General features: G+C 38.6%; 2 protein-coding genes across 3 annotated transcripts in view; one reads left to right on the forward strand and one right to left on the reverse strand.

Moving 5' to 3' along the window:
• Positions 1–24,861, forward strand: part of TMEM117 (transmembrane protein 117) — a 234,591-nt gene that overhangs the window by 21,519 nt on the left and 188,211 nt on the right. The gene's annotated exons all lie outside the window — the stretch shown is intronic.
• Positions 17,740–23,612, reverse strand: LOC106631486 (P2Y purinoceptor 1-like). The gene is made up of 2 exons (XM_014283945.3): positions 23,543–23,612; positions 17,740–18,761 (listed from the first exon to the last, which is right to left on the reverse strand). The coding sequence occupies exons 1-2, from the start codon at positions 23,610–23,612 to the stop codon at positions 17,740–17,742; spliced, it is 1,092 nt and encodes a 363-aa protein (XP_014139420.2).

Here is a 24,861-nt window from a genome sequence, read left to right on the forward strand (position 1 = left end):
TTAATCTGCATCTTCTCAGTGTATGCACAGCTGCAGCACTCCATCCTCAGGCCCAAGTTCTGAGTTCAGTGGCAAGTTTTCTGGCCCAATGTTCAAACCGTGTGTTTTGCATCAATGTATATAAATATGGTCTATCATGTAAATTTAAAACAATGTTTAATTTTAATAGACTCTTAGCAGTATAAATGAATGGGAAGTATACCTGGAAAAATAATAACATTTTTTTCAGTCCAGCATCTTCGCTTTGGCTGTTTTCCATGTGTAGTAATCCCTAGTTTGTGCTGCGTATTAGACACATCAATTTTTAAAAACATACTTACTACAAAACATGCATGTGTCTACCTGCCCATTTTTCTGATGCTAAGTGATTCTAAAGACATACTAAAATCTGATTAAAAGCCTGTGATTGCAGAGACTGGATTTTATTGAATTGCCAATGAGTGTGCCTAGGTTTATATTTCTTAAGTTCCTTTCTAAATTATGTGGATGGAAAGTAAATATGTAATGTGTTATAAAAAATTATGGAAAACAAGATATATAGAACTAAAGCCGTATTTATTAAAATGGGAATCATCATAATACTGCAAACAAATTAGAACTGTTGAATAAATGTGCAGTTTGATGGATTGCCCTCTTAGAAATGTTCACAGTATGCAGTTTGTTTAGAATTAAATGATAATCTGAGCTTTGTAGACACTGGAGTGAATAAATACAGCAGTCATTATAGGAAATGTGTTGAGCTGTGGGTATACACCAATGTTGCAAATTTTTTAATGGACAGTAGTGCCATGTTGGGACCAATTTCATGATAGACAGTTTCAAACAAAACACCCACTGAGGACCTGTTGTCTGAAAGCATGACTCTTCTTGTCAAACATATTACCAGGAAGGCTCTAAAAGGGTGTTGCAAACCTCTTACAAACAGACTCTTGTGTCTGCCTTTATGCTGAAAGTTAAAGTGTGTATCAACTGAAGCAATGAATATATGCAGTTTGCAAGAGGAATTTAGGCAGAATGGGATTTAGTCAGGATGATAGTGCACTACTTAAGAAAAGAGGATGATAGTGCACTACTTAAGAAAAGTGAATCTGTTATGCAGGTGACAAACAGGATAAATTTGTACAATAGCACGTATGTGATTAATTAATATCCTGATATATTAGGGGCCAAGTTAGTATAAAATTTGGGCTGTGATATTGCTGCTAGTACTGCTGTGGCATATCACTTTCATAGTGGTGCTTGTGCAACAACTAATGAACCAAATGTGATCTGCTTTGCCAAAAAAAAAAAAAAAAAAAAAAAAAAAGACCCCCCCCCCCCCCCCCCCCGTGATAACATTTTTGCATGGTTGTTTTTCAGCCAGATTGTTTCCTGTTCTTGTTTGGTAGTAGTTATATGAACAGTTGTGCCACCATCTGTAAGAACAAATGATGGGTGTATGGCAATACTTGCATAAAAATTCTAACCTGATTGATAGAACATATTTTTTGTTGTCAGCTCTGTATTTTACATTACAGTAAGATCTGTCACTTAATACTCAGCAACTTTGTTCATGTTTTTTCTTTTCCATTGATGACTTAATAGAAAGCAACTAATGTGATAACCGGTAAAAAAATACTGTCTTCAAGAGCTGGTTGAGTATGAATTTCAATGATGATAATCAAGTTAATGCTGTTGGAGGCATTCAAGGTCTACTGTGATTGCTTTACAGTCAATTCACCTCTTTTGTTTCCAGTAAAATGTTGAAGCAATACAATAAGATTATTTTGGTCCTACAAAATGTGTGCCAAGGGGACAATCTAAGTTTGCTAATAATAACGCGCAAATGACTGTGAGCAAGCATTTCTGAGAGCCAGAATCCTCAACAAAAAAAAAAAAAAAACATAAAAAGGGAGAAGCTCACAGCCAGCCACTGAATGAGTGCAGGCTCATCAGATTCCAGCTCTGGCACATTGCCAGTAATTAAGATGTCAGTTTAAAATAAACTCTACATCATTCATGAGGGAGACCACAAGTGACCTTTCAAATATAAATGAAAAGCATGCAAGTGACCTCCTAATTTCTTCTTTTACTCTTGTTTTTTCAGCAGAGCCTTAACATCTTACTGCTTCCTCTCTTGAGGTTCGATGAGAAGACTGCCATCGAGTCTCCTCTTAGCGCTAGTTGTGGAATCAGTCTCATGCCGTGTTACCTTTCCGTAGTAAATTATAGACTTTAATTGGAGAGATACACGTAGTAGCTACAAAAAGATTATTCTGTCTTCAGTGAAAGCTTTGATTGTGCTGGAGGTGCATATCCCATTCCCCAAGCAGCAGCTTGAGACTGCGAGAAGAGCTACATGTGTCATTATCTGTAACGGGAAGGCTCTAGAGAGTATTTAGCATCCAGTGACTGAAAACTAAAAATAAGTTCATTGCTACTTCATATTGATGTATCATCTCTGTGTTTTGATCTTTTTGATGTGACTTTCAGACTTTTCTTCCCATTTGAGACTGGGAGTGGAGTTTGGAATGATGCCTGCCACTTACAGGAATAATATGTCTTTGTTCCTTGATTTCAGAAATAGAAGTGAGCTTATTCCTAGCAGAAGCAGCCCGATGGGCATAGTGCAGGGGCAAATTTCTTCTATCCTTATTCCATACAGTGAGGAGATGGAGAGGATGTGAGTGTGGGACATCACCTTGCCATGTGCCTGATGGTGAGCCCCGAGGAGAACGTGATCTCCTTGGTCATGCTGTGTCCCTTCAAAGGCTCCCTTAGGCTGTGAGAGTGACATGAAGGTCCTTCATGTACCAGACAGTATTTTTCTTTGTGTGATTGTGCTGGGACTCCAAGTCAGCCTGTGCGTCTGCTTTATAAAGTTATGTATTTCCTTTATGTTTTTTCTTTTCGTTCCAAATTGAAATAAACCCCAACATTCTGGGCTTTAAAACACTTTGAATACATTCTCAGAATCTGAGAACTACTTAGTAAATAGTAAGTGTGGCTTATGCATTTCTTACAGAAATCTTGAATACGGCAAAAAAAACCCCCATAATTGGAAATGTACTTACAAACCAGAGTGACTTTTGAGGAGGAAGGATCAGTAATTGTTCCCTACGAGACAGGTAGGACAGTAACAAAGTATTTCTAAATGTGATTCCTGAAACAGATGAGGCACATATCCTTATTTTAGATTGCTGGAAAACAGAGTTTTCTGCTTTCTTCTTCCTCTCTTTTCATCAGAAGAGGCACTATCGTGTTCCCCACTGAATAGCCCCTGCCAGGGGATGTAAGGGACAGCAGAAACCTTTCTGCTTTGAAGATTCACACTCTCCCAGGTGCCTTCCAGGGGCAGACTGGGCATCATGGTAGAGGCAGCAGCAGAGCCACAGAGCAAGGTGAACTGAGAGATGAACAGTAAGTACTGAGTAACTCATTGGAAGAAGCAATGATCACGTGAAGCATTTACAAACAAAGGACTTTCCATGCAAATTTTCTCAAAGCTTGGTTTGGATAAAGCATTACAATTTCCTTTGTTTTCTAAGTAAGGTGAGATGTTCTTACCTGTCTACCATGTTTCACTCCAGAGACAGCTGCATTTTAGCCCTAAGCAAGAGTCAGTTCCATCATCTATCACATGCCTACCTTTTAGGAATGCTGTAACATCTAACTCACAAATAGCCCTCAGTTGTTATTGCCCAAGCACCAGGATGTAATGGTTCCTTGGTGCTGTTGTGAAGGCCTCATTAGAACTGACTTTCACTTTGTGTAGTCATGCAGCAGCAGCATCTCTGCAGCACAGCCTTGGACCAGATGACTACATAGGTGTTTGGGAGCAAGACTCTTATTTTGAAATTTTCAAGTAAAAATGCTGATGGTAATTTAATGATGGTTATTATGGTATTGTAACGATGACAGTGATAATTAGAAAAATGCTGAGTGTTTTCCTATTTGGTATAAATATCCAAAAACATTTAACATGTTTAAAGTGGTGTCCTCCTTTAAGCTCAGCAAAGCAAGAATTTAAGATTTCTTAGATTATATATCCAAATAAAGCAGCATAAAATTTATTTACTAAGACATGAGTTAAAAATCACAAGCTACAACCATGTTTTCATGTTTTGCACATTGCCTTATCTGCATTGATAGATACATCTATCAATCACCTGGAATGATAAAAAAATTATCTTTAGCATATTAAATTTGTCCATTGAAGAAGTTATAGCAAAGTACCTGATTTAGATGTGATTATCAGCTATTTAGTATTATGATCTATAAGCTGTTAAAATATTACAAACTTTATAGGTTAAACCAGTGATGCTTCTGGCTCCATACCTGACAGTAGCCCGCTGTGGATGCTGAGGTAAAGGTATAGGAATAGGGTAGACTGTACTGGTAACTCCCAGAATAATTTCCCAGCCCCTTGCTATTTGTTAAGAATTCAAACAAAAATATGTCTATTTTTAGATGCCTTTGATAGTCATTGTGAAGACAAATTATAAACGTAGTTAGCAGTAGTCTTTATTCCAGCCTATCTGTTACTAAGAAGGAAATCCTTCTCAAATAAACTCATAAACCCCCAAATTTACCAACTCCATCCTCCTACTTCTGTTAAGTTACTGGGAAATTTGTTGGGTTTGGCTGTTTGTCTGAAGTCCAGAAAAAATAAAGTGGTTAAAACCAAACTTTTTGTTGAAAAGAGGCAGATTCTTCTGCTGAGGTCTTTCTGTCTTTTAAAATGCCTTGAATTCACCTTCCATCTGCAACACTTGGGTATGATCTTTCAAAGTGGACAGCTGCTTAGAGCTTTGTAGGCTCACTTATGCACATGTTAAATAATGTTTTCTATTTCTGGGACATGGATGCAATGTGTGTCTACTATGAAGCCATCTTTCATTTAAAACAAAGAAGAAACTAAAATTGTACAGTATTCAACCAAAGTCAAACATGCTAAAAAAATTATGAAAATGAGAATTATGGCAGGGAGAGAGTAAAGGGATGAGGCAGGATCAAGTAAAATATTCCTAGAGAGTTAGAACAGCAACAATATTCAATTTTGGTTTACTTGGGAAAAAGGGAAAAGGCCTAAAAATTGAGAGATCACAGCTTTAATTAATAAAACCCCACAAATATCCTAGCTGCCTTGCTAATCTGTGGTCATAGATGGAAGTGACAAAAATATGGATCTTAATTCACTCTTGGCAGTGTAATGAGCTGGAGGTATAGAAAGTGAAGGAGAAACTGAGATCTAGTATTTTATGTGGAGCTCCTGTGGAGTTCCTGACCTGGGGAATGCAGGGCTTAGCACAGCGTTCAATTTTGTATCACTTTCATATAGCAAATAAGAATGTAAAGTCTTTGCAAATAGTTTTTTCCATGCCTTCCTCTTTGCTTGATGTTCTTGGTACATACCAGCTTAGATTACTTTGAAGTAGTTTGGGGCCATGCACATCTCATGTGCCTCCTCTCTGTGGCAGCCAAAGGTGGAGGAATTTTTATCTAAATTGGAGGTCACTTCTGTATGACCTGTCTAAATTAAAGCAGTAAAACGCGAGTACTGCTCTCTTGGGGATATCTACAGATTTCCATCTCTTAGGCTACAGATAAAACCCCAAACTTTTCTTGAGACTGTGTTTCTGATTGCCATGCTAGTGGCACATACCAGAATGAACACAGGCATCAGTGGTCGTTTCAGAGCCAAGGTACACTGCAGCACTGCTGCCTGGGCAGGGCTGGCCTACAATGTACCTGAAAAACTCTTATCCTCAGCACTCTGCCAACTATAGAGAGCCAAAATGCTTTTCATCTCAAATGTTATGGTTTTGTCACACATTTGCTGCAAAACTCTCATTTGGTGTTGTGTCCTCTGGTGGTAATTCATAAACTTTTGTTCTTTTGTTTCCACTGATACTGTACAAGTTCCTCTCCATAGATCAGCTACTCCAGACAAGACTTCTCCCCTGGAACAGTTGCCCTATTTGCTGCAGAGCACAAGTTCTTCACTCATCTTCTCCTGTGGGTAGTGCCCTGGAAATCAGATTGATACCTGATACAGTTACAGTAGAAGACCAAAACTAAGAGTAGGAATTTACACGTTATTTACACAGGGGTGTATTCTATGTAAGTTTATATTAAATCCCTCTTTTTCATTTTAATACTTACAAACTTTATCCCTCAAGAAACATGCCATAAAGCCATCTTACACTCTTCTGTCTTGTTGAGCGAAGCAAGTTAAGCCTGTTCTAGCCATTTCCTTGGTGTGATGTATTATGGAAAGATGAAGTCCTTCAAAGACCACTACCTCAGAGAAGGAAGAGCAAGTGTATTACTAAGTATGTCAGTGTTACTTAGGTGTCTTTGGCACTATGAAAGGCACTATTCACTTTGCGGCTGAATAATTCATACGATTTGAAGTTGAACTCCTTTATAACTGGATGTCTAAAGGAGTCTCAGTGGATATTTTGTGACTATTGTGAATGCCTCAAGACAAGATTTATGGTTATTTTTTAATACATAAAAGATGTACTGAATGTTGCCTAATAAGATACTCCAAAAATAAACGCAACTTCAAAATGAGTGAAGACTTTTTTGACTCTGTTGAAGAGGTCTGAATTCCTTACTCGGAGAGGGAAAGGATCATCCTCTGAAAGAGCTGAAAATGTTCAGCAGCAAAACCAAGGAAGCATTCCATAATCACAAGGAAACAAGAAACATGTACTTTTCTGTGTCTGTGCCTTGTTAAGACACTAGTATCTCAGGGTGTAGGGTTCCTTTTTTGTCTGTTTGAAGGTTAAGATGCTGTGAATGGTCATACTGCACGTAAAGCATTCTGGACCTGAAAGCTGCATCATTGACATGTCTTATTATTTCTCTTTTTCTTAGATCCTGAACTATATAAATTATCATCCATCTAAGAGCGGACAGATACACTTTAGAGGTAGAATTCTTTTCCACAGTAGCATCACACTTCCCAGGGAATAGTCTTTTGCCATATTAACGTATAGAGGTGGGTAGAAGAGGCTTGCATCCAGAACAGTTCACCAGCACCTTTCTCCTTGATTATTTCAATTTTGATCATTCAGACCTGTTTGGTGAATCAAATTCTATTTGAATAGTCTCTAAGCTTAGTTAGCTTCCCTCTTGCATTGGCCCCTGCAAGGTTCTCCAGGGGAGGACTATACTGTGCTTGCTTCCTATGTGATACTGAAATTTGGGAAAGGCCACGTGCGTGTCTCCTTACCAGCAGGAAGCTTTTCCCTGAGGGCTGACCGTCGTTTTTAATGATTTAAACTGTTTGAATTGCATGGTGACTTTCTTACTTCACCCCCTCTCAGTGAAAATATCCTTTCTAGTGACTGTTGTCTGGGCTAAAAGAGCAGATGAAATCCAGGCTCTCAAAGTATGCCCAGACATTGTGTTCCTTGGTGGTCCCTTTCAGACTTTGGCCAAAGTTTACAGCTAAGAGTCAGAATCTCACCCTAGCTGGTCAGTCCATCCTCTTTTCCCCTTTTCTTACCAAAATCTTACCCAATCCCAGATGACACAAAACTTAAAACTCTTCAGATGTTGTGCAGGCTGAAGTTTTTTATTAGAAAAGCAATTATAAGATCGTTATAAAATATAAAAGCAATTATAAAATTATTATAAGAGCCATTTCAGCTCTCAGTTAAGGTTTTTATTGTATATGCAAAGAGCTTACAGAGGCAGCCTGTGTGTACCCAGGGGTTATCAGAGTGCCCTTCTGGGTATCAAACCAAATATTAACTTGTTTGAGGCTCGTACAAGATTGTGTATGAAATACGAATTATTGATCCTTGAATTTCCAGATGCAGTTTGATGTCCTGATACTGTTGGTGTGGAATTGATGTAGATCATATGCTTATGTTTGTAGGGTTGTCTTACAGCTTTTTTTGCTGTTGGATTCTCCTTCTGCCTTCAGACTTCAGACAAGCATGCAAATGTCTCCCTAGGTATGCATCCTGCCCTCAGTTACTCCAGGAACGGGTTTGGTGGACTTCGCAGTGTTAGGTTTACAGTTGGACTTGATCTTAAAAGTCTTTTCCAACCTAAATGATTCTATGAGTCTATGATTCCAAAACTTACAGAAACTGTTTATCTTTACAATATGCCAGCTCCGCCATGGTTTCCATGCCTCCAGCATTTCCTTCCAGCAAAACTGACTGGAGTCCTGCTCAGCTGGGGTTTGGATTTATCGAGAAAATGTGTGGTAACATCTGTTATTCTCATGCTGTGGTAATGGTTATAGCATCTGAGGTCCTGCTGTTGTATAACGGGGGTGGTTGTTGCAATTACAGTCTGTGTAAACAACTAGCCAGAACCACAGTTATCAGAGGAAAATTAGCTTTGAGAAGCAATTCAGACAGAAATAATTATCTTTCGACAGAGGAGCACCTTCTAGTGGTGTTGAATGAATATGGCAGCAGTCAGTTACCTTCTCTAAGCAAGGAGACATAAATGTGCTAGGCAAAGAATAGTAATGAGTACTTCTGTACACTTTTTATGATTATGTTGATAATTCACTTAAAAACAAAGGAAAACCCAAACCTGAGTAAAGAAAGCATATATATTTGGAAAAATTAAAACATTTTTCAATTACAGTACTCCCCCCCTGCCAACCTACTAGTTTACTAGATGTTTATGCGCTTACTGTGAAATGGTATTTTTATGTGTTCTACTGTGGAAGCTACCCACACTTTGGCTTCTTTTATTAATGAAAATTTGGGTTCATTATATACCTGATTTAGCACCGAAGGAAATTTGCTATGCAATTGTTATTTCGTCCATAGTTTCACAGATGGTTAACGCAGTTTCCCCATCCAGTGTATTTCTAGTAAAGATACATTTCTCAACATAATTTGCCATGGTTACTTTTACAAATAACATATAATAAAATTATTTAAAATTCAGTTTTTCAAAATAACTACTAAATAGAGTGGATATGGTGGTTTAGCTGATACTGTGGATTTCTGCTCTTTCAATTTGTATGTGGTAAATAATCCTTTCTGAACACCATTACATCGTGTACATAATACAAATGAATGATGTGCTATTTCTAGAAAGGCAAATTAGGATTAATGAGCAATGCTTAATATTGTGTCATTGCAGGAGATTTGTGCATTAGTGGAAGCTATCTGTACAAAACAGGTATTCATACTCAGATTTTCATGGGGTACCTCTGAATTTTGCAAGTGTGTGAAAAAAAAAGTCAAGTACAAAAAGTCCAATTTGCAAGTAGTTGAAAGAAGAAATAGCGATAATTCTGCTTTTAAATCCTGCAAATGTAATCCTGTGTTGTCAAAGTAGGGAACTTGATCTTTTTTTCCTGAAGACATTTTTCACCATTTGGAAACTTCAGCCCAAAGTTGAAGTAGGTCTTCCAAATGTGTTAACCAGTGACAGCTCATTCTGTATCAGTTGTTTTGGTTATGCCATGATGAAATAGATTTGTTGAAACAGCTGGTATTTTTGCCTCCTCTGTCCTATGGTAAAGGGACAGCAAAGGGGCCGTAAGACAACTGGGGGGCAATGTTAATGGAATTTTGTCGACTGCTTCTGTGACAGTGGGCACCGCATTCTGCAAAATATTGCAGGTGCCACACAGTCACTTCCTAGAAGTATGACTGCCTAACCCTAAGGCTGTTTTGAGTTCTGGTAGAACAGTAATCAGCTTTCCTATGTAAGATCTATGCAGCTTGCAGCACATACCAATACTTATACAGGACTTGATTAACTGATTGTATCCCTTTTTGCTGCTCAGTCAGGTGTCTGTCCGGATGCATACACAGCTGCTAGTTGAGAAGTATATAGCTTACGGAACAATAGTTTTCACCAAGTCTGAAAAAATGCACAGGTCTAAGCGCGTACCGCTGTATTTCACTGCAGGCTAGAGAGCTGTTTTGCTTGTGACTGGGATGTATTTCCTCTTGGTGCCACAACATCAGTTCTTCACTTTGTCTTGTGAATGGGAAACGCAAACACACCCTGTAACCCCCAGGTTCCTGTTTGTGCACTGTGGGGTTTAGTTACAGTGTCCAAAACAGACAGCATAGTTGCAAATATTTATTGAAGACAAGAAATAAAACAAAACCCATGCTTAATCTGTACATACTGAGATGAAATCAGTGTCTCTGGTCAGGATTTCTTTTTTTCTGCATACTTTATGCCTCTGATTAGAACTAGAGAAAGGGAACCTGGTGCATGGGAGCGCTCATCCACTCAGGGGGTCTAGACAGAAAATAGTGTATGTTGTTCTTGACCAGGAATTAAAATGATCATTATTTCACTTCCTTTGAGACACGATTTATTTTGTTAGAACACCTGCTATCTCCTGTATTTGACTGATCAAGTGACTACTTTTTTGCCCTGAGGAAATGTAAATCTCTTTTCTCTTTTCCCTCTGCCAGTCTTTGATGGCTCAGCATGCATGCTTAGCAGTGACCCTTGCATTCCCTGCATTGAGTCCCAGAGACAGCATTGCTTGCCTTAGTCCCATAGAAAATCTCTGGCAAAGCTGGTGGTCAAATCTAAATCTCTTTTGAGTTCCAGTTCAGCACTGGGGTTAGCTGTGGGTGGCTGCTTTCGGTCAGTCTCCACTTTATGTGTTTGACAGAAAGGGGCTTTGCTCATTCAAATCAGGCTAAAGGTTTATTGTGCATATTTGCTATTATTTAAACATAGTAAACTATTTACGGATAAACATATTCATCTATGTTTATATTTTTATACGTTTACATTACAATCAGGTTTGCAATTTACCGTGCCACAATACTGCATTTTGGACTACTTACTAGAATGAACATTTGTAAACCTGTAGATGCTCCTAGATGGATAATGACAAAATCTGCTTTGTTTTCTGACTCAAAAATGCTTTCTGAATGTTTATTTTAAAAGGCTGTGTGGTAGATAGATTGTAAGGAACTCTATTTACTGTTAGAAATAATCTTGTGAGTCAGTTTCACTGTCGTTTCAGGAGAAAAAAACAAACAATATAGAAAAAATATTTTGACAAGTTATTGCAGAGTATCACTAAACTGGTAATGAAAAACAGAGATTAAAACAATGCCCTTCAGAGTTCAGCATTATATGGGATATAAATACTGCTATGTTTCTTTTACCTGCTGTGAAACTTGTTTTCCAACGAATTCAAAGAAGAAAAATGTAGTTTCTGTAAGCACTACATAAAAGATGCTGAGACATTGTAGCTCTAAATTTGAAAAAAGGAGGAGGACCATGAAATTGCTTGTGTAAGTCTGGCAGCTTTTTAAAAATGCTAAAAATTCTTAAAGGATAAAGAGTACAAAAGTATAATTAATACTTACATGCTCTCTAACCAACTTTTCTTTTGTTACGCAGTGGGGACATCTAAAGACAGAAGGTTTTTTCCACATTCATTTTATGTCCTGGGATACAGTCTCATAGAATTAAAAAAAATCTAAACCTCAAGAACAAATGCGTTAGCATTTTCTGTTGCTAACGCAAGGTTTTCAGATGCTTCCCTACTAAAAAATGTTCTAAAACATTATAGGAAATCAATATCTATTTTTACAAGTTTCCTTTTAACTACATCAGCACAATTGTCTAAACCTGAAGTAATAACATCAGTAAGAGTAAAGACTATAATTAAAATTGTATGTTAAATCTGTACAGTGGAAATTGACAGATGCAGAAAAATTCAGATTTAAGCCTGCCTACACCCTATAATTCTGGCATAGCTTTAAGTCTTCCCACATTATCTGCATTTTACAGTATTTTCTCAACAGCAGCTCAAGGTATTGCATCTAGGTAACAGTAAAAACATTAACGTAAAGAGGGAGATGTGGTGCCTGTATGAATCCCCTGCAACATTCGGTACAGCAGATGGCACTGACCGTTACCACCCTGCTCTTGGTTGCCTTTGGGTAATCCATTAAGAAAAGAAAATGTCAGCCCTTTCCTTGCAGCAGCAAAAGTCCATCTTCCTGTTCTTATTGAATGAGAAAAAGATGAATGTGCAGTCAGACAAGATCATAAAAGTTGACTGTGTATTCTTATGAAGATTTGTATTTAATTTTTTTTTTTCCTGTGAGAGATGGCAAGTGGTCTTTAAAGTCTATGTGGCATTTTAGAGGAAGGCAGGGTGCAGTACATTTCTCCTGCATTTGCTCACCTGCGGTTTCTAGTTCAGACCAGGCCCTTGAGACAACCGAAATCAGGTAAGAGAGGCTGCACAAGAATCCTGATGGAAAGACAGCTGGCTACTAATGTCGGTCTTCTGACAGTGTTGGCTGGACTGGTGGGAAACTGGAGATCCTAGGTTCCCATTGCCCTAGAACACGATGTACTTTGCGAGGACATCACTTTTTTAGCTAGGTGAGTAGCTGAGACCTTGACTATTACATTTTGTGACATTAGGCTGCATTTTATCTTAGACTGCAAAAGCTGAGAGCTGATTAAGGTTCACCTTTCCCAGCTGGAGGAAGCCCCATCCATGCTGAGTCATGTGGAGAGGAAGGGACCGAGCTGCTAAGCGCTAAGTTGGGAGAAGGACTGAAAAGAGAGCTTGCGGGGTCACAGAGGGGGTAAGTCCCCGCACGGGGGGCAGCACATCCCATCACCTCTGGGTGTGGGCTCCAGGCACAGTGCAGGGAGACTTGGCAGCCCTGAGATGTGGATGTTTCTCTAAGGCAGGAGCACAGAAGCTACATTTCACTGCAAAGCGGATGGTGGACTTAGCCACATTGCCTGCCTCTGCCGTGGTTCCTCCAGGTGTAGAATCAGAATCTTGGCATATTTTTTCTTCTGCCTAAATTTGTCTTTCCACTGATGAAAGCAGTGTACAATGGTGAAGTATTTTTAACTGCCTTATGGGACTGTTTCTCATAGCTTTTTGCCAAGTGAGGTGTTTCTGAAGCATGGGAAAGAAAAACTTTGACATCAGAATACATTAATTTATGTATATTGAGAGAAACCCAAACTTTCAGGAACATTGGAAGAATTTCATTTAAAAAGGGTGAGCTCGTGTCTTAATAAGTGTAAAGATTTCAGGCCGTTTGTGAGACGGAAGTATTACAAAGGCAAATGGGGAACAGTGGATGCATAAAGATGGCTTTCCTTAGAAAGCAGCTTTGGGACATTTGTAGCAAAATTCAACTTAGAGGTGTTTGTTTTAATGAGTTTTGGTTATAAACCAGTCCTGAATTTACAGTAGTGAATGAGAAAGTTGTTTCTCTAACCACAGCTGATCACATAGATAAACAATCAAATCTTTCAGACGATGGTCTATTTTGTATTCATCTAGTATATGACAGAAATGTCCGTCACTATAGTATCTCAGAATCTGGGAATGATACGGCAGTGAAAGCTACACATATCTTGCAGTCAATTTTGTAAGCTAATACATCATTACAACATTCAATAATATTTTCAAACTCATTCTAATAGTTGGGCATTTAATTGGATACCATGTCCTCAGATTTAATCCAAACAATGATCTGTGAGAAACCAGTATTGCAGCATACTTGTCACAGTAGAGGATGCTGACTTTGGCTCTTACCTGTTTATTTTATTATTCACTTACTGTAGCAAAATGGAATAATTTTTTTTTAATTTTGTTTATGTCATTCTATCCAGAGACTATTATAATAAAACATTTTAGGAGCATGTATTTCCAGATAAAAATATGACCAAGTAAATACGAACAGGTGTCTTGTGCCTTTTAACTCTGATTTTGTACAAAACCTTTGATTTCAGTCAGGAAAACATTAGCATTAGTTCAGCCTAGTTGAATGAAAATGCTTTTAAAAGGTGTGTTTAATTGATTATAGATCACTCATGAACAGGCAAACAAATGTTTAGAAGCCTTGTCAGCTACTAGGGTGTATTCACAGCTGAGTCCCATGAGGAACATGAATACCTTAGGGTAAGAGAGGGAAGGATTTTTCCCGAGTCTTGTGTCCTGAAGGTGATTTTTAAAGCTTACCCAGTGCCTTTAGACTCACCCCAGTGCAAGACATGTTGTGCGAGATGCCCAGGCAGGAGAACAGGCAGTAAGGGCACTGTAACACGTATATTTTTTGTAGGAATGCACCCATCTTGTTTTTTCCCTTCTGTTCTTCATTATTTGGGATGGGTTGGGAATAATCCTTTCAGAAGCATAAGGTGGTTGGTTTGCTTTTCCTTCTGCTTTTTCGTTTACGTGTGCAAGTACCTTGGGACCTCTGTCGTAGATGGCTTTATCTATAGAAGATTAATGAGCTTTATAGGATTGTATGGACCCTGTAGGATTGCATCCAGCTACAGAAACAGAAACAGAGGCAAGGATTTACTTTTGTAACACAGTTTATACAATATTTTTCTTTCAGTGGGGCACAAAAAGGAGCAATGCAGAAAAATGGATTTCACTAGAGTTTCAAACAGTTTGTCCCTTATTCTGCAGGGGAGCCCTGAACAGTGAAAAGAGAGCTAGGACACCCCCCTTACTTAGTCCTATATAAGTGAACTAGAGGAGTCTCCAGCTTGCTCCTGCTTGTTCCCAGCAAAGAGTTTAGAGCAGGGCTACCATCCATGCTGCCTGTATCTCTTGCTCATATTCTTGAGGGTCAGGGAGGATCAAAGAATACCCAGCAGAAGTCAGTATCATCTTGATACATACTATTTTGTGGCAATTTTTATCTTCTGAGTTGGCTGAGATCTGTATTCTCCCCTGTGAAAGTGAGCCCCTGCCTGTTTGCTTCCCTGGTCCTTCCCTGGTCACTGGCACAGCACAGTAAGTGGCTCCTTAATACTCCCCCAGGGACATGGTGGCAGTTACTGGCATTGCTCCATCATGTGTGCCCTGGACCACGCAGCTCTTTGGTAGGGTGATGCTGACAAAAGCTTTTAATTTTGCATCTTTCTATGTGAGTATACTACATAGTTCAGTCACACTGAGAATATAAATGTCATTATTGTTCAGTTAAATGTGTTTTATGGTCTGATTACCTGACCAGAATGAAATTTCTCCCTAGCTTTGAGTCAGACTCTCACGTTGGCTTTAAAGCGTTTCCTTACTGTTGCTTTAGTGGTTTTTTTTTACACACTGAAACACAGGCAGAGAAACCCTAGACTTTGCTTGAGGATCTCTGCAATCTGCATTAATGCTGCTTGCGAAAGGCATTGCATATGAGTCGGAGAAGGGTTATCTGTGAAGCTTTTTAATCGTGTTCATCTTGAGCTCACTGGAGGCTTTCAACCCAATCTTTAATTGAAATTTTTAATTTTATATATTATTATTCTTACCAGCTCTGGGTACTTGTGAGCACAGGCTGCATTCATAGGTGTTACAAAGGCAACACTTTCAGAGGAAACAATTCCAATTTTTTCCAAAATCAAGAAGTGACTTTGATAATGTTTTTCAGAATTTCTTCTCAGTTGAATGCTTCTTTCCTCAGTAACAGCAACAGATCTTTCTAATGATACTTGCTTAATATGTAATAGCAACATCAACATCTGTATAGCAGATATTAAACACTGAGAATAAAATTACCTGAACAGAAAAACAACTGTTTTGCTATTTAAAATCTCTAGAAAATGTAGAGAAGTTGCTGCTGTAAGTCATTGTTGTCTCTCCTGAAAAAGCTCACATATTAGAAGTCCTGACAGATAAAACCTGAGAATCTGTGCTTCCCAGTGGTGTAAAGTTGTATTTTCTAGCCCAGGACTGCAGTGAGTTTTCATGTTTATTTTTCTGTCTGGCAAAGTGTATTTTGATTTCATATTGAATTTTACCCAGCCCAAACACAAGACAAATGAGCTTGCTGAAAAGCAATACTGAGGTGGAGAAAGGAGGGAGAAGCAGAGTATCTGTACCTTTAAAGATAGATTGAAAGATAAAAATGGCAAGTGTTTGTTTTTGGAAATAGCTTACTGTTTACAGTCTTGGGTGGTTGGGAGCAATAAACTCATTTAGCCTAGAGATTCACACTAATGCCTGCTGCTCTATCTTTTTTCATGCTGAGAGCACCTTTGTCATTAAATGGCATTGACACAGTTTCTGTATCAGTCTGAGATGTAAGTGTGTATTATAGTAGGTAACTGCTGATGGGTGCCTATCCATGGATTAAAAAGCTCTCTCTCTTAAGGAAGCCAATGCATTGTTAATAACCCTGTCATGTTTTCAATGGACAATTCATGCATAAAAAGAAAGATGAATATTTTTCTTTTAAAATAAGGGAAATTATCAAGGGGAAAAGGCAGCACTTGCAATAAGGTGAGTACATTAACTCCCCGCACAGAATATAGCCGCGCAATAATGCTTCAGATCTTGTGAATTTGCTGGTGTATCGAAACACATGTAAAGTGTTTCAGATTATCAGGACCTGGTTCTTCATCACAGTTGCAGACAATTAAAACCCACATAGTTCTAAATATTATATATACATATATATTTACTCAGTACAATTGAAACATACAACGAGAGATATAGTGCCCATGTAGAATGGAATGATTTTCACATAGAGATATGTGAGGACCAAATTATATTAAAAGTATGGAAATTAAAGAAATAAAATACTGTACAAAGGATATTGAAAGTAACTTATTACTAGTAACTTCTGAAAATAAAGTTAACATACTCACTGATACATGGGCTTTTATAATTAACAAGGTAGTGTGTGGCACTTGGCCAGAAAGCAGGTCATCAGGTGGTTGATTATGGAACATGATTATTTTGCCCATACAATGTGTTGAAAGAACATGTATTTAATAACTTTTGAAGGTGGATGTTCTGATGACTATATGTTGTGCTGTTTTTATTAAAATGTACCTTAGATGGTCTTGAAACTGTGATGCTAAGACCCTAAATGAACAGGAGAAGAAGCAGTCCTGTGTAGCAGCATCTCTTATTCTTCCTGCAGCTCAGCCACCTCTGTATTTCAGAACTTTTCCTGTGCACATTTATTCCTGTTGATGAGTTCAGAGTTCATGGCAGAACCATACGCTTCTCTGAAGCAGGACACTTAAGAGAAACAGCTGTAATTGCCATGGATTTGAGGGACACCACCAGTGTGCCCTGCCTATTGGTTTGGAACCCTGCTGCCTGGGGAAGATTTAACAAAGCTCGGATCCATGCTTGTTTGCTTCTTGAGCAGATTCACTGTGGCTCTGATTATCCTCAGGGACTTTATCTTACTATTTATTGTTTGTTTTGTTTGTTTTGGGAAATGTGCTGCACTTACCCAGGTTAATGAGGTTCTGCTGGCAGTGTCAGTGGAACTCTAGTGCAAGCAGCATTAAAGTGAAGTACTTGCAGAAAGCCTCTCTGGAAATGCTCAAGAAGTTCAGCTGTAAGCATCATGATTATTATTAATTGCACAGTACAGTCACAGCAGCACTTACAAACATATGAAAGAATGATTAACAGAAACTATAAAAAGGCTTCTCAACACTGTGTGCTCTTAATCTTACTGTATTTTTCTGGGCAAGACTTAAAGCAGCTACCTAGAACTTTTCTTCATTGTTCATTCCATGTTGCATGTATATACAGGTAACAAGTGCTATTTTGCAATAAGTTAAGGTATATTTATGACAAGAACATTTAAAATGCCAAATCTGTAAGCTGGGAGTTGCTAGTGGGTTTTTTTTGCATTTTTATTCTGCATTGCTGTGTATTCTTGCTTATTGAAGAGATTGCTGTGCAATACAGGAGACCAAATTCTAAACGGGTCTAATGACACAAAGCCAAATGGGCAGTGGGAGATGCAGGTCTTTGTAGACTGATGTTCAAGTCATTGTTCTTGGGGACAGAGTACTGTCCCTTACCCTTCCTGTCAAACAACAGCAGCACTGGCATTTGGGGTGACATTTTATACTTTTAATACTTTGATAGAATGTCTTATTTGCTACTGTAAAAATGATTGGATCAAGGCAACTGTTGATGCTGCAGATGATCTCTGTAACTTTATAAATGGCACTTAATGTGCTTATGTTCCCACAGGGTGGTTGACAATTAATTCTGTAAGTCAGTATCACCATCATCATAACATGATAAGGTATGAAAGAAACAGCAAACACAATCATAGCAGCTGATATCAGTAACAGAGGTCTAACAAGTCTGTTCCTTCTTTGTTGACGTTTACTGAGTTGTATTAATGCTTTGAGAGTCAACATATAGCATGTAAAGATGACTGTGACTGGAATTAGGAATCTCAGTACTATCTTGGAGAGTGTGAATGGCACTGCAAATTGTAAAGGTCCTTCAGTGCCATCCAGGGAATCTATAAAGTCATGTTGTCTTCCATTTGCCACTGTGTAGTAGATCTCCGGCATCGATGCAATCACTATGAAGATCCATACACCAATGGTACAAAACATGGCCTTTCCTTTATCCCACCATGTTAATGAAGTGATAGGATGGACAGCACCTACATATCTGTCAAAACTGATGAGTGTCAGGAAATAGACACTTCCATAGATATTAATACTGAAAAATAGTCTTATGATCTGATAAAATGCTTGACTGGAATAGGCAGCTAACTTCTGGAGACTGTAATATACTGAAAAAGGTGCCATGAGAGTCCAAGTAAAGTCACACAGTGACAAATTAAAGAGAAATATGGTATTGGTAGTCCATGTCTTCATGCAGTACACATAATGTCGTAGTGCAAGTATATTGCCTAGAAATCCTACTAATAAAGTGAAAAGGCAAAGCAGAATCAGCAAATAACAGTACCACTCCAGCTTAGGATTTCTGTTGCAAATGAGAATAATGCATGTACCATTCATCATCTTTCCATGGAGCATGCCTGAAGGGAAAAGAGAAATGAACAGGTTTTAAAATAAAAATTGAATTAGATGCATTCAATTTAAAATTCAAAACTTTTACGTTAAATCCAGTATGTTTGAACTGGCAAAAGAATTCAGAATATGGTATGTACAAGCTCTTTTCTGTCTGTAAAAAATGTAAATTCCAAGTAGGTTAACACTTAAAGCTTACTCTAGAGCACCAGCACAGGCAGATCTTCATGAACTTTTATCCAAACTTTTACATTCCTTCCTCTCTAATGTTTAGTGTAATGTATGATAGATGAGAGAAAAAACCACACACCCTCAATCACAGCAGCATCCCCTTGCCCACTAATGTGTCTATCTTTGGAAGAAGCAGAGGAGAGGACAGGAGGACAGTAATTGCCCATGCTCATTCCATCCTTGTTTTGATCGCCAGCAGTATCCATACTGTGCCTAGAGACATGTGTAATGGGGGCAGCTGTGCAGTAGGGCTGTCACTGAGATCCAGAAGACAGCATCAGAACAAATCAGGATGAAATCCTGATTTTGGTGAAGGTCACCGCAACTTTTCCATCTAAAGTGCTGGACAAACTATTTCCCCCCCACCCCCTTGTTCTTTGGCCTTTGTCTGTAAATTAGTGTCCCAGGCCAAAAACGTGCTTGTGGTAGGGTTAGAGAGGGTTCATTTTGTCTCACTCTTTATGGCCAGGTTTGTATGAATGCCCATTATGGAATATCTGGTATATAGATCTGCAGCGTGTTTTTCAAAGCAAGGTTTTTGTGCTTGTAAAGTCTTACATTTAATCCCAATGATTTTGTACTCCTAATAAAAACAAAATAAAGACTGAAATATTCTGCCAGAATGAGCTGTCCCAACTGCAGTTTTTTATGTTTCTAGAACCTCTCTCCAAACGATACAGCAGATGCCAAACCGTTAGGTCTGTCCAAGTAGGAACTTCATGAGGGTCATCCAAATCACCATTTATAGATCAGGGTCCACTACAGTGCTTCATGGGATAAAGCTTTACTCACTACTTACACTTAGAATGGAAGAAAGGACTTTTTCAAAATGTTACTGACTCCTTGAAAAATTTTCAAACAGCTTTGACCATTAAGTTGATAGTAGTGGTTTTCTTGAACATAATGTTTTGCTTTCATGTCACCCTTAATACAATATGACTTTTCCAAAGGTATGTTCACAGATATATGTCAAATTATAACAAACACAAGCTACAGTGAAGACCGGCTAAATAGAGACTGCATTATCGTGCTTTGCAAATGTATAGTTCACCCTATAGTGAAATGACAAAAAGCTAGTTCAGAATGTACTCAATGAAATTAGGAAATGTGGTCGTATCTCTAGAAGCTCAGCAACAAAAGCAATCACATGACTTTCCAGAAAGTGAATATGGATAGAAAGCCATCTGTTGTACTCACAGGTGGGGAATGTTTGCTCTCTAAATGTATTTTGTTAAGTATTGCAGCAATGTACTTTAACCTGGGGTACCTGTACTCATTCTCTTTTGCTACTCTTCTCCATAGCCTTTGTGAATATAAAAAATGACACAGACTTTGTGCAATTTTTCTCTTCAGCTGAATTTTATAAGATATCCCTGTAAATTCTTTAAAATGTAGCCACCCTAATAAGTACAATACTGTTAAGTAGGATTTTCTTAAATATGTTCAATTAAAAGGGGTTTGAATATGTATAGGAAAGTTATCTTTTCCTACAGTCCTCTTGGCTAGAGGTCATGTGCTTTGAATGAAGTTGTATTTCCTACCTCTCTGCTTTCCTTTTCAATAATTACAAATGAAAGCACTGAACACTTGAATCCAAGTCGTGCAGGCAGTATACGTAAGCCCTAAATGGACTATGAAGAGCATGTCCATAGCTGCATGAGAGAATTGTAATGCCAGGTTCCGGATCTCCTCAGTCTCCTGGAAGAGGACTATAGGGAGGTCTGAATGGAGGTGGGCAGACAGCTGTGCTGCCTGCTCCAATGTGCTGTAAGTTGGCTGGATAAAGCCTGGATGTGTAGCCTTGTAACTGCGTCAGGGCAATTACAGACCTGAGCTAATAAATCCCCTATCCCCTTCATCACCTTCAGATTACTGGACTGCATGCAGGGTTGAACTGTATGAGTTTAATTATGTAGCTGGAGGGGCTGGAACTGCACAGCTGGGTAAAGTGCATTTGGAGCTTAGAGAGTCATTAGAAGATGTGTGTTTGTGTGGGCATTTCCTATGTGTCTACCTTGGGATTCATATTTGAATTTTCTGAAATATTCTTACCATCTCCTGTTAATTCTTTGTATTATAGTACAGCTTAGAGGCTGTAACCAAGACTAGATTCTTGAAACAGTGTGCTTTGCAATTGATGTGACTTCCAGGGTGGGCACAGGGGAACTGGTGCAGAGATAAAAAGAAACTTTCCTGAGGTAACATAATAAGCAAGAGAAGAACACAAGGAGTTTGGCCCTCAGGTCAGTGCTGTAACATTAATTTCTGGTCTTCCATCAGAAGAATTTGGAACTTGTACAATCAGGATCCAGTTTCACTGCATGTGGGAATACAGGCAGCACACCCTGCTATGTCCTGAGGCCATTGGAGCCACCCTGGTGTCCAGCAGATCCACATATGTGCTGTAATGATTTTCAGAAGTGACTTTTTTTTTTTTTAATATCAGACAACAGCAAGTTTTCCGTCTACCATCTTAGCACCAACAGAATAACTGGAGCTACAGGATATGACTAGATCATCTTCACAGTTCAAGTTCAAAATTTTGCATCTGTCATTTAAGAAACCTTACTCTTTCTTAACATTGCTGTATTCAGTACTAGGTCCATGCAGTCTAAACAAAGCCAGCCAACACACATACGCACATCTCAGCAGTGGCAGAATGAGCAACAGCGCCGTGACATTATGCTGTGACAGACGAGGAGTTGCATATGTTGTTAGTGCTCACTAAGAACAGACTTCCCAGACTTTGATGAAAGTAGGTTTGGGTTTTCAAGGCTAAAAAATACTTCAGATTCATTGAGATTAGATTTTCAGCTGAACAGTTTCAGTCATTGATGGAGATGGCCATGAACATTAAATGGATAGAAAGAGCAATCACATGATGGAGCATCCAGAATTAAAGGACTACCTCTGATTTGTTGAAGGGCTTGATATTAAAGTGTTACACATATGCCTAGGAAAGGGTTGAAGTTTATGGGTACAACCACTCATAATTAAGACAAGAAAGCATGCTAAATTCATGGGTAAGAATTTTATTTTTTGCTTGTTTCTGCTTCTGCAGTCTAATGAATCCAACCCATCTTATGCACTGTGAATCTAAAGATGCTAGAAAAGTTCTAGTTTTTAAAAGAAGTGACCTGTTTGATTGACTTTTTGTGTCTCCCTTTTGGGCTGTCTCTTCTCCTGGACCTCAAAGAAATATGGCTTAGAGCTGTAACTCTCTGGCAATGAGTATCTACAAGCTCCTTTGTCGTTAACCCCGGCAGCATCTGCACGCTGTTACAGAAAGTCAACTGGGTTCCAGCTGATGAGCTGATTTACTGCCTGGTTTGTTGCAGGGGAACAAAAAGTTTCTACTACCCTGCGTTCCCCTTGTACCTGAGACGTGGCCTCCAAAGCCTTGGAGCAGGTAGAAGACCTTGTTTCACTAAAAAATTACTTTTTGAGGAAACTTCTTTTGGAGCTAAGAAACGCTGTGTCACTGTAGTTATTCATGTGGCATTTAACTTGTTCCATTAGGTTTTTATTTAAAAAATACCTAATTGTATGTATAAATCTATCCTAGGAACCATATTCTTCCCTGTCATACCTGTGGGGTCTTTTGACATTTTTAACAAAGTTTTAATAAGTGATTGATTTGGCCTCAAGTAAAAAAAAAAAAAAAAAGATTAGAGTTAACAGCTTATTTTATGTCATTTTATCCATCTCTACTCTCTTTGCCCCTTGCTCCTCTTTGCTTCCTGTTCTTTATAGTAGAAGCCCTAATTTTACACAAACTGTTTTATCTGTTGGGATTACTCTGAGAATTTAATTTGCCTGTTTGCAACTGTATTTTAATCTGGTACAAATCTGTTCCAGTTACCAGATAGGTTTTCCAAATTTCTGACTGTTCACACACTGATATATTTTTGTTCCATGTGCTTTCAAAGTGTCTGCTTTTAGCTCATTTTATCAAATTAATAAAGTGTAATAAAGGAAGTCCTAGGTTTTGTTATAAAAATACCAAGCATTATTTGCAATTTTTACTTTAACATCTTACTTGTTAGGTAATCATATTATGCATTCCCTTTTTACGTTCAGCTGAATTGATAAGAAGGGATATATAATGCAATATGAGTATTAAGTGGAGCATTAAATATATTTTAATTCAAGTGCATTTAGCATATTATACATACTAGTACAATGGGAACAATAAGTAATATACAGCAGCATTTGTATGCTGTTAGGTAAGTAGATTGTGCTAATATCCAATTCCTTTCTTTTTAATGACTCAATCGATACTGTGATTAAGCTACCTTTTCTTTCATTATAAAATGATGTTCATGTACTTACTTGAGAATTAATAAAGTCCTATATGGCAAAGATAAGCTACAGTAGAAGGACAGTTAAGGTGTAAGAATTTGCCTACCAAAGACAATATTTATGAAGAAGTACTTTAAAAAATATTAAATCTATAGAGTATGTGTATGCATTAATCAGTGTGTAATAGTTAATAGGTAAAAATATATTGCTTAGGAGAATACAGGTGTAATGAATACTTAATAAATCTTTCTCTTACCTGTTTTAGAAAGGTTGGAATTATCTATTTTACAGAAGTCTAGGTGCCAGTCTGTGCTTTTCCTCTCCATTAATCTGAACCTTCAAAAATCACAAGTGTATTTTGCGAGTACTGTATTTAATCCAAGGTGTTGGGTAATATTCTATATGCAATGGCAGCTCTTCAGAGAGCAGATACCAACTGCAAGGGAGATACCTTTTATCATTAAGCCCCTCCTCTCAGTAAGTCAGGATAAATTGCTATTGCCATAGCAGCCTCTGCTTGCTTTTTAGGGAAGGACAGACTTACTGCATATCCCCAGTCTAGCTAGGCCTGGGGCTGTCATTGTTTCCAACAGTGAAAAAGAAGAAACGTACAAATGCTTGAGGCATGTACATGTGTGTTTGCACTTTCTCTTTCTTCCCCCTTCTTCACTGCCAGAATCCTTGTTATTGCTGCCTTACTACTGAAATGGTCCATGGACCTGTGTTGCTCTTTCCCCATCGCAGAGCTTGGTCCAGCCCACCTACCTACCTATCAGTTTTCCTGCCTCACAGTTCCCACCTCATTCCAAAAGCTTAGCCCTGTCAGAGAACTCCCATCCTCCAACTCTGCTTAATCCGGAGCTCAAATCCTACCTACCACATCAGCCCTTAGCCCAGGTCTGCTCCAGGTCCTCCGGTCTTCCTTCCCCAGACATGCGTCTCCAGTCTTCAGCAGCACACACATCCTGGGATATTCCCGTTTAATTCCCTGAATGAACAGTTTACGTTCTTTACTAATTTCCCCTGCATAAGCTTCCCCGTGTGTCCAGCTGCAACTGGATTTTACAGTTCAACAACAGCTCCCAGAGATTGCCTCCATCCCAGACCATTCCGTCTGCTATATCACCTCTCTTGATACTTCCTGTCCAGCTCCTCATCTTCCTTCTCTTTTCCCTACTTTGACATCTCCTGGCACCTGACTGCACTGTCTCATCATTAGATGCTGTCCTTCACCTTACTGCTTGAATTATCAATTGTCTTCTCCTCTTGCCTTCTGCTGGGGCACTCTCTGCCTTGGAAAAGCAAATTCCCATCTCTTGCACTGGTGAGGTTTTCAATAATCCAACAGTTGAAGAACCCATTAAAAAAATCCACCTGGTTTTAGAAAAGAAAAATTCTATCTGGGAAAAATATAGACCATCTTAAACCCATCATAAAACAGCAATACTCTGATATTAGGGCATGCAAGTGTGACACTTGCTGTATCTACTGAAATCAGTCAAGGTAAAAGGAAAGTCGCTAGAGCACAAGAGTTGTGAACACTGAAGGAGGTCAGGATGTCAAAAAGAGTATGAA

This window comes from Falco cherrug, chromosome 5 (assembly GCF_023634085.1).
Source record: "Falco cherrug isolate bFalChe1 chromosome 5, bFalChe1.pri, whole genome shotgun sequence".
NCBI lineage: Eukaryota > Metazoa > Chordata > Aves > Falconiformes > Falconidae > Falco > Falco cherrug.